General features: G+C 46.9%; 1 protein-coding gene across 7 annotated transcripts in view; it reads left to right on the top strand.

The window, feature by feature from the left end:
- Positions 1–9168, top strand: part of Rarb (retinoic acid receptor beta) — a 336441-nt gene extending 327273 nt beyond the window's left edge. For 4 of the 7 annotated variants that reach the window (XM_021233504.2, XM_021233507.2, XM_040746568.1 and 1 more), the window contains 4 exons: positions 2780–2956; positions 5269–5473; positions 6242–6400; positions 7764–9168. In XM_021233504.2, coding sequence (XP_021089163.1) covers positions 2780–2956; positions 5269–5473; positions 6242–6400; positions 7764–7960 — 738 coding nt within the window. In that variant the 3' untranslated portion in view covers positions 7961–9168. 7 annotated transcript variants of the gene reach the window in all.
- The last annotated feature ends 19 nt before the right edge of the window (positions 9169–9187 follow it).

Here is a 9187-nt window from a genome sequence, read left to right as displayed (position 1 = left end):
AGAGGGCAGCTTTTCGGGAGAGGCTCTCAACATTCCCGCAGCACTTAAACTCAGTTCTTCTGAGTCTTTTTGTAGCCTACACCCCAAACCCCAGCCCCTGGGAGACAGAGCAAGGGTTATCGCCAGACTAGGCTACACTGTGAGACTTTGACTCGGAGAGCCAGGGCTGGGGCTGGGGCTTGGTGAGAGAGCACTAGCCTGGCATGCACATGGCCCTGGGTTTCATCCACAACTCCGTGAAGGAAGAGAAAACAGAAGAGAGTTGTCTCTCCACTCCTTAGCATAAAAGCCCTCAAATAAACCGCTGACCTGCCCAGGACCTGCCAAGCAACTGCCAGCAGGCGTTTAGACCTGGTAGATCTTGCCTCTGCTGGTATTTTTCTGAAAGAGATGCCAGCCAGCAAAGCAGCAGAGAGAGTCACCTATCAGAAGGGCTGTGCCGTGGCAGAAGATAGCATTTAACTGGATTGACAGGGCTGGGCTTTTCCCAAGGAGGCCCCGGGGGGCTGCGGGCCACAGCATTCTGGGAAACTTACTCTTCCACAGAAGCCCAGGGGACTTCCCAGGCAGGCGGCACATCCTACCCACAGTAAGGCCTGGCTCAGCCCGTGTCCATCCCCTTTCCCCTCACCCCCTCTTCGTCTTCATTCTCACCTGCTTCTGAGCATCCCCCCCCAGCCCCGTCAGTGCTCTCTGTAGCTGCTTTCATCACTGCAGCTAGAAGATAGCGTGGGAGCCACTTCAAGCATCCTGCCTATGAATCCAGCAGCCAGGATAATAAAACACGGGGTTATTTTGTGTTTTATTAACTGCCTTTTGCCTTCAGTTTGCATAATGGTAAGCTGGACTGACAGGCCGTTACTGGGTTGCTCGCTGTTTTAATAGAAGGAGCCATAGGCCCCCTTCCACTCCCACTCTTGCATGATAGAGCAGCTCATCCAAAGCTGATGAAGATTTCCTTCACACTGGCTGCATCCTGCAATGTCATTTTTTCCAGATGGGTACTCCATTGTAAAGTGATTTCCCACCAGGCTCGCCTCTGCCCCTCTCTTCTGTGGCATCTCCGTGAATTAGATAAACTGCCTATTAAATTTAATTACAGCCCGAATGGCCACATGCCTTGCTCTTGTGGGTACACACTCCTGACAGTGCTGTGTTCCACAAAGATCTTTGAGGAAGGCATGAAATTAATCTGGAAGATGCGTGTTTGTTTCTTCAGGGACACTGTGGAAGCCATCATGGCCACCACCATTCTGAGACCTTCTTTAGATTCCTGACTTCAGACTCTTCCTCCGGATTCCTACTGATGTTAGAAGCAAAGATGGCTTTACTAACTTCCGTGGACAGCTCTGGCTGAAACAGGGTTTGGTTTGCAATGCTGAATTGCATTTGCAGAGACAGAGAAGTATTTGTCAAGAGAGCCACACACAAGGTCAAGGGAATCTAGTCTCCGTACATGGTTCACTTTGTCTTGGATTTCCAGAATTCATGAGGATGTCTAGGCTACTTTCATGAGAAACAGCCCCTTGGTGTCTCTTCTACAGAAAGACAGTTGTGAGACATCTCAGACAAGCAAAGACTTATGAGACTGTCACACAACTTTCCTGGGCTCTACTAAGTGCTCACTGTGTCATCTGCCAACCAAAGAACCAAGGAAGGTGTGTAGATGAGATAAGGAAGTGTGGTCCATATTTACAGGCGAGAGCCATAGTCAGCCAGGAATCACGCACAGGCTATGAGGGGAGAAGGCTAGCAGGTGGGCAGTCTCCTGGCTCCTCACACCCCCACCACAGGAGTTGATATTCTGGTATACGTGTTGAGCCATCACCGTCCTGCCCTTGAGTGCTTTAGTGTATGTTCTAAGTGTGACTAGAAAACTGCAGTGTCACCACTGAATAAGGAGAGCCCTCTTGGACACCTGAACTGCTCACTCGACACTTTCTTGCGATAGTCTCTCCTCCTCGTTTTCTTTACATGGAACTCAGGGAAGGTTCAGCCAATCAAAGTCTCTTTTTTCTGAGTTAAAATTCTGGAGTCTAATGCACATGATTTAATGCTTCATCTTCTCCAAAGATGTGTTGATGTGTTGAAGACCATTGCCAACACCATGGAAAGGTCCCGCCTGCATCTGTGATCACCACCCTATTTATAGTTCCCAGAAGCCACAGCCCCATCCTCCTTCTGTCTCGACCTGCCTCCCTTTAGTACAATGCCCATGGCTGCTACAGATGGATACCCAGCTCTTGTACTGATGACACCCTAACATCACTGTACAGTCATTATTGAGCACCAGCACAGTATTCAATATTAGTTCCCTCTCCATAGCTGCTCCTGTGCAATGTCTTGGGTGGCTGATGGGCTTTGCATAGTATCTGGGGCTCATGGTGCCCTTGGGTGCTTAGCATGCTCCTGTGTCTCCTATGAGTAGATCCAGAGACTTCATCTGACTCAAATTTGACCTAGGGCAGACTGAAACCTGGTGCTGTTTTACCTTACAACACCCACATGTGGCAGTAGTAAGCAGTGATGATCAATGTCTAGAGGCATCGGTTCGTGGCATAGACAACAGCAGGTCTGTCTCTCCTTCATTAGGAGTAGGTGACTGCGCACAGAGGCTTACCCTCATTTGCTCCCTGGATGTCTTGTGACCGGTGTAAGTCTGTGCAACTTGAAAGCAGGAAGCTCAGAGGAAGCATGTGTGAGCCCATTTGTGGGAAGCAGCCCATCCCTACCTCCTGGTGGCACAATGTTATTCATTCCTCTTCTCTCTCCCTTTTAGAATTCCAGTGCTGACCATCGGGTCCGACTGGACTTGGGACTCTGGGACAAATTCAGCGAGCTAGCCACCAAGTGCATTATTAAGATCGTGGAGTTCGCCAAGCGTCTGCCGGGCTTCACCAGCCTGACCATCGCAGACCAGATCACCCTGCTCAAGGCTGCCTGCTTGGACATTTTGGTAGGATTCTTTCTGAACTCTAGAAGGAAGGAAGGAGTAGGAGAACACAGAACAGGGCAGGAAATAAGGGAGATGGAGGCTTCTGGGAGCTTCTGAGACTACTTCCCAGTCTCACTTCCTTGATCTGAAGAGGCCTTCCATGTGTTGGAATTTCCCTGGATTGACAAAACTTCAGAGTCCCTGGGGTTTGACAGATCTTTCATTGTATGTCTTCTCATTGTGACAGCCCCAGCCTCTACCACACCAAGTGATCATGGGAGTGGCTCCTTACTGGCCTTCAGGGATGGCTTGCCCCCTCACTCCTGCACACCCTTTTCCAGACCAGGCCTAGTCATTACAAAGAGCACCTCCCTCCCTCTGTTCATGAGCCCTCCTCACCTTGCCCTGGAGGCCCATGGGATATTTGCAGCCTACCCATACCATAGCCCTGCAGGTGCTCAAGACCACTGGGATTCCCTGGCTAAGCTGAATAAGAAACCTGGCCTAGCCCATGACATAACTTTGTGAGGCTACCACCTGTAGTCTAGGGAAACTTTTGTCTTAATGCAGCTGCTAAATGAGAGACCAGGCAGGTGCAAACCCCTGTTCTCACAGGTCTGGAGGCCGGGAGCCCAGACTCAGTCAGCCAGTGCTCTTGGGCCTTAGGTCACGGGCCCTCTGGCTGCTCCCTCACTGGGTTGAGTTCTGTGGTCTCTTCATGTCAGATGGGCACTGATACCTTCTCGGGACTGCATCCTCATGACGCCCCTAGGCTTACTCTCCTTCAGAGGTCTACACCTCATACCCTGGAAGTGTTCTAACACCAAGTACTTGGGTGGTGAGGCTGCGGCTTGTCCACAGCAGTGCTGTGGTCCTTTCTATGGCTGTGGGAATGGGGAACTCCTCAACCATAGCTTCCAGAGCCTCCAGAGGGAAGGCCAGATTCTGTTTTAAAGCCATGGGCGGGAGCTAGATTTTAAAGGCAGACATTGCTTCCCCCTGGGGGCCACGGTGCACACAGTCTCATGACTAAGAGGAAGGTCTTTGCCCCTCATACCCATCCTATTGCTCCTGACAGTGGGCTTTCAGGGAGCCACCCTCAGCTGGTGTCAGGAGAAGCCCTGGGTAGACACTCTCCTTACTGACTTAACCTCTGCTGAGCAACAAGTCTCTTCAGGGGGAACACAGAATGCAGAAGCCTATTTCCTGGAGGTCCTGCTCCATGAGACTACCTAGCCCTGGCGGAAGGACCTGGAGACTGCAGTTTCACCAGACCTGGGGCCTTTAGGGTGAGGTAGAGAAGGTAGAAGTCCTGCAGAATGACAGCGTGCCTAAGTAGAGGGTGTGGAGCACAGGGAGGCTGTAAGCCATGACTACAAGCACAGGGAGGAGCAGGCTTCTAGAATAGTCTGCCTGTGCACCACAGTGGGGTGTGAGTGCCCTCACCCCCAGCTTGACTCGCTCCTAATCCCTGCCATGCTGATGACTCTGTTTCTGAAGCCTGCCTGTATTGTGAGAAAGGGCTTTCCTTGAGTTTGAATCAAATTCATTGTTAGCTATGAGGCTGGGCAAAGCATGTGGCCTGAGCCCTAGGGCTGCCATCTGTGAACAACAGGACTTTTCTGAAAGACTAAAGACGTGCTGTATTAGCTGCCTTCCTTGTTGCTACAACCAAATACCTGATAGAAGCAACTGAAGGGTGGTTTATTTGGGCTCATGGTTTGAAGATACAAGCCATGAGGATTGTGAGAGGGCTGGTCATATTCTATCTGGGGCCAAGACAATGCCAGTTCTCGATTGACTTCAAGTGTCTCCCCTTTATATTCGGTCTGGAATCCCCTAGCATTCAGAGTGCATCTTGCCTGATCAGTTAAGCCCTTCTAAAATACCATCATAGCCACGCCCCAAAGTATGTGTGTTCCCATAACAATTTTAAATCCCGTAAATTGACGTGAAGATTAGCCATCAGTTGGTAAGGATCATCTTACTTATTTTTGGTTGACTAAGCTTTTGAAAATAGAATTTTGTTCCTCTTCTTCTCCCTAGCACCTGGCTTGATGCCTGAGAGATAAATCCTCAGGAAATAGATATTTCAATCATTATTTCTCAAAATATATGTCCCACTTATTATTCCCCTAATAACCCAGCTCTGTTCTTAGAAATCTGCCAGTGTGTAATGAAACAAGGCACTAACATTATTCGGCAGTGGGAGATGTTGCCCATGTGAGGCCCAGGCTCCTCAGGAGTTCCTACATCTACCATAGCTCTGGTGGGTGCTGTGGGGACAGCATAGGTGATCTAGCAAGTGGACCTACACATTTTCTCTCTTCCAGATTCTCAGAATTTGTACCAGGTATACCCCAGAACAAGACACCATGACCTTCTCTGATGGCCTTACTCTGAATCGAACCCAGATGCACAATGCTGGCTTCGGTCCTCTGACTGACCTTGTGTTCACCTTTGCCAACCAGCTCCTGCCTTTGGAAATGGACGACACAGAAACAGGCCTTCTAAGTGCCATCTGCTTAATCTGTGGAGGTAGTGACTCCCTGGGGACCGTCACGAGACCCCACACAGAGCAAGTCACAGGACAGCATGCAGCTCCACTGGGTTCTCCACATGCGTTCTTCACTGCATGGAGAAAGGCAGTGAATACAATTCCCATGCCAGGAACAGCTGTGCTTTCTCCTGTTGTAAATTAAGTAGTGGTATTTGAGCTCCTTCTACTCTGAAATATATGCCAAAAGCAGTTTGTCCAGTTTCTCTTGTGGGAAACAGGTACATTTGTAAAGGCAGGATCATACTGCTATATGCCTAAGGACATTTTAGCAGTGACCCAAATGACTTGTATTTTATTTCTTAATATAGCTAGAATGATTCAAATCACTGCCTGGGATCCCCTACCATGCCAGTGTGTGCCTGGTGGGCTGGAGTAAAGTATGGCCCCTTCTTCATAGTGACCCCTGCTGACGAACCAGAAGCCAACATTAGTTCAAAGTAATGGCTGTAATTAAGGGGCAGGCTTATCTACCTGGCTTTCATAGCCAGCCTGCCCAAGGTGCTTTTGCTCAGTTCAATACTGACCCCATCTGGTCATGAAAGGGAATTCTTGCCTCTGAACCAGAGTAAGTGGGCTACTATGTCAAGTATCACTGCTAAAAGCAATTGCATGCATTCAGGTTAATGTGCAACCGAGTCACTAAATAAAGCCACTGTACAGGAGGAATGGGAAAGGAGAAAGGGGATGGGCAGTAGCGCTTCAGCCTTTGGGTCACTAAACACTGAATACTTCCTCCTGCTCTCCAGACCGCCAGGACCTTGAGGAACCAACAAAAGTAGACAAGCTCCAAGAGCCTCTGCTGGAAGCACTGAAGATTTACATTAGAAAACGTCGGCCCAGCAAGCCCCACATGTTTCCAAAGATCTTAATGAAAATTACGGATCTCCGCAGCATCAGCGCTAAAGGTCTGTCTTCAAGGACAGAGGGGAGGGCAGAGCTTTGCCAGCTTTGCTTTTTAAAAGCCATGTTTTAATCTTAGGAGTCTCGTGACTAAGTTGGAATGTCTATCCCACAGAAATCAAAAGGAGCTAAGAATCAATCATCTGAGCACCCATATGTGCACACAGTTAAGAGCTCCTCAGGGTTCTTTAAGAAGACGTCTTGACATTGCCTCTGGCCTGAGATTAAGAGAAGCAGAAAGTAGATACCACTACCCAGTGATACTAATAGATTATTTCGTTTTCAAATGGGATTTTCAAATTCTTGCCTGGCTGAGAGATATAAATACTCTCACCTCATGATTCTCACTCTGTGTGGCAACTCAAGCAATTATAGAAATGCCTAGAGCCATCTCATAGCTGAGTGCAGAGGGCTTTTCTATGTAGAGATGACTCAGCAACTATTCTTTGTGCCAACTATGCTATTACCTGTCATTAGCAGACTCCACACCTGAGGATCTTGGCACGCCAAGATACACATGCTCCACTTCAGAAGGTCTTAAATGCCCAGTGAACTTGTCTGAAAAGAAATCTATTCTCGGTTGTTTTCAGTGATACATTCTAAGTTCATCCCAACATGGGATTAAGAGAAACAAAAAGAGACCAATGCTTGAGTGGATGTAATTTAATATATAAAAAAAAGTAAATAGGCTGTTAACATCACTCTCCATAGATGCGAGTGACCTGAGGACTAACAGCCATGAATAGAAATCTCCCAAGTTCCATATTAGCAGAGTCCAGAAAAACCCTAGTCACATGTTTCTGAAGCAGTTTTCCTATTATTTACATATTTCCATCTAACCAATTGCATGAGGGGCTGTGGGATCTGGCATAGAACCATCCATCTCTGGACTAGCACACTTTGGGACTCAAGTCCATCCTTCCACTGTGGAAACCACCCATCCCTTCACCTATATTCTTCTGATCTTTCATCAGGAATTTTTCTTTGAAAATTATATTTACGGAATCTGACTGAAGCACTGCAACTAGCTAATCTGCACATTACACACTTCCACTGCTTTTCCTTGAAGTGAAAATGTACCAAACCCAGTCAGCCTCTGAAGTACCATTAGTGCATATTCTGTACTCAAAGGGAGTGGCGATCGGCCTCCGCCTGAGACTCTTGGGATCTCAAAGCACACCTCACACCGGCATTCTTGCGGCCCACATTCCCATTGTAAACACCTTAACATTTTTACTTCGAATAAATGGGTCCTTTTCACAAAGATCTGTATTTCACAACCCTTTCACACACCTGAGGGTGAATGTTGGTCCCTTCATATCTAACCGACCCTGTATCTAACAAGTTTTCTATTATTTCTCAAAAAAGGTGCAGAACGTGTAATTACCTTGAAAATGGAAATTCCTGGATCAATGCCACCTCTCATTCAGGAAATGCTGGAGAATTCTGAAGGACATGAACCCTTGACCCCAAGTTCAAGTGGGAACACAGCAGAGCACAGTCCCAGTGTCTCACCCAGCTCAGTGGAGAACAGTGGAGTCAGTCAGTCACCGCTGCTACAGTGAGACCCTTGCAGCTACTGCAGACATTCCCAGGACGTTCAGTTCCCAAGTGAAAATGCAAGGAAAACATTTTTACTGCTGCTTAGTTTTTGGACTGAAATACGCTAAACTCAAAAAGGACCAAGAAGTTTTCATATGTATCAATATATATTCCTTACTGTGTAACTTGCCTAGAAATACAAACTTTTCAAATTCTGAAATTTCAGCATTTCATGCCACCAGAAACTAGTTAAGAGCTTCTATTTTCCTCTCTGAACAGTCAAGATGCATGGCAAAGACCCAGTTGAGATGATTTAGCCCTGGTTAAGTTTCTGAAGACTTTGTACATACAGAAGTATGGCTCTGTTCTTTCTATCCTGTATGTTGGTGCTTTCTTTTGTCTTGCATACTCAATAACCAAGACACCAAGGTTATGGAGCAGACTACTGTACATCTTGCTTTCATGAATAACAAGGCTTCACGGTAAGGAACCAGGACCTTTGTACAGTACAGGATAAGACTAAAGACGCTCTGGTTTAAGTAATGTGGAAATTTCTCCTTGCTTTTTGATACTCTCAAGCTGCATCCTTTCTTTTGTGTTGCCCAGATAGAGTATACCACTTCACTGCACTAGCAGAAGAGAATTCTGTATCAATGTAACTGCCAGTTCAGTTAATCAAATGTCATTTGTTCAATTGTTAATGTCACTTTAAATTGAAAGTGGTGTATTCCTTAATGATACAACTACCGAATGAAAAAAAGATGCATTTTTACAGTCATGATAGCCTCCAAGGCAAAAACACTGTCCAGTGTTAGTAAGTTTGTTTACCTGTTCACAAGCCATTGGAGAGATATCACAGGATAATCAGCAGGCTAGTCTGCCTGGACTCTAGTAGTCCAGTGTCCTTCCTGACTCACGCCTGATCCTGGGATTTCCCCCAGTCTTGATGCTTGAAGGTATGGGCAAGTGGCCTCCTCTGGCCTTGTTCAATCACTATGACGCAGAGTGATAGCTGTGGTAGAGTGGTTGACAGACTCAAGTGTCAGGTTCTGAGTTCTCATGTAAGCACTAGTGGAATTTTTTGTTTTTGATATATTAGCAAAAGTCTGTGATGTACCTTCACTGGCTCTGTTTGTACATTGAGATGGTTTAACAGTGCTTTCTATGTTCATATACTGTTTACCTTTTTCCATGGAGTCTCCTGGCAAAGAATAAATATATTTATTTTAAAGGTGTGTGGAAATTTTTAC

This window comes from Mesocricetus auratus, unplaced genomic scaffold, assembly GCF_017639785.1.
Source record: "Mesocricetus auratus isolate SY011 unplaced genomic scaffold, BCM_Maur_2.0 Super-Scaffold_100006, whole genome shotgun sequence".
In the NCBI taxonomy this organism is placed as follows: Eukaryota; Metazoa; Chordata; class Mammalia; order Rodentia; family Cricetidae; genus Mesocricetus; species Mesocricetus auratus.
Note: the sequence above shows the minus strand (reverse complement) of the source record. Positions and strands in the feature narration are given on the sequence as shown.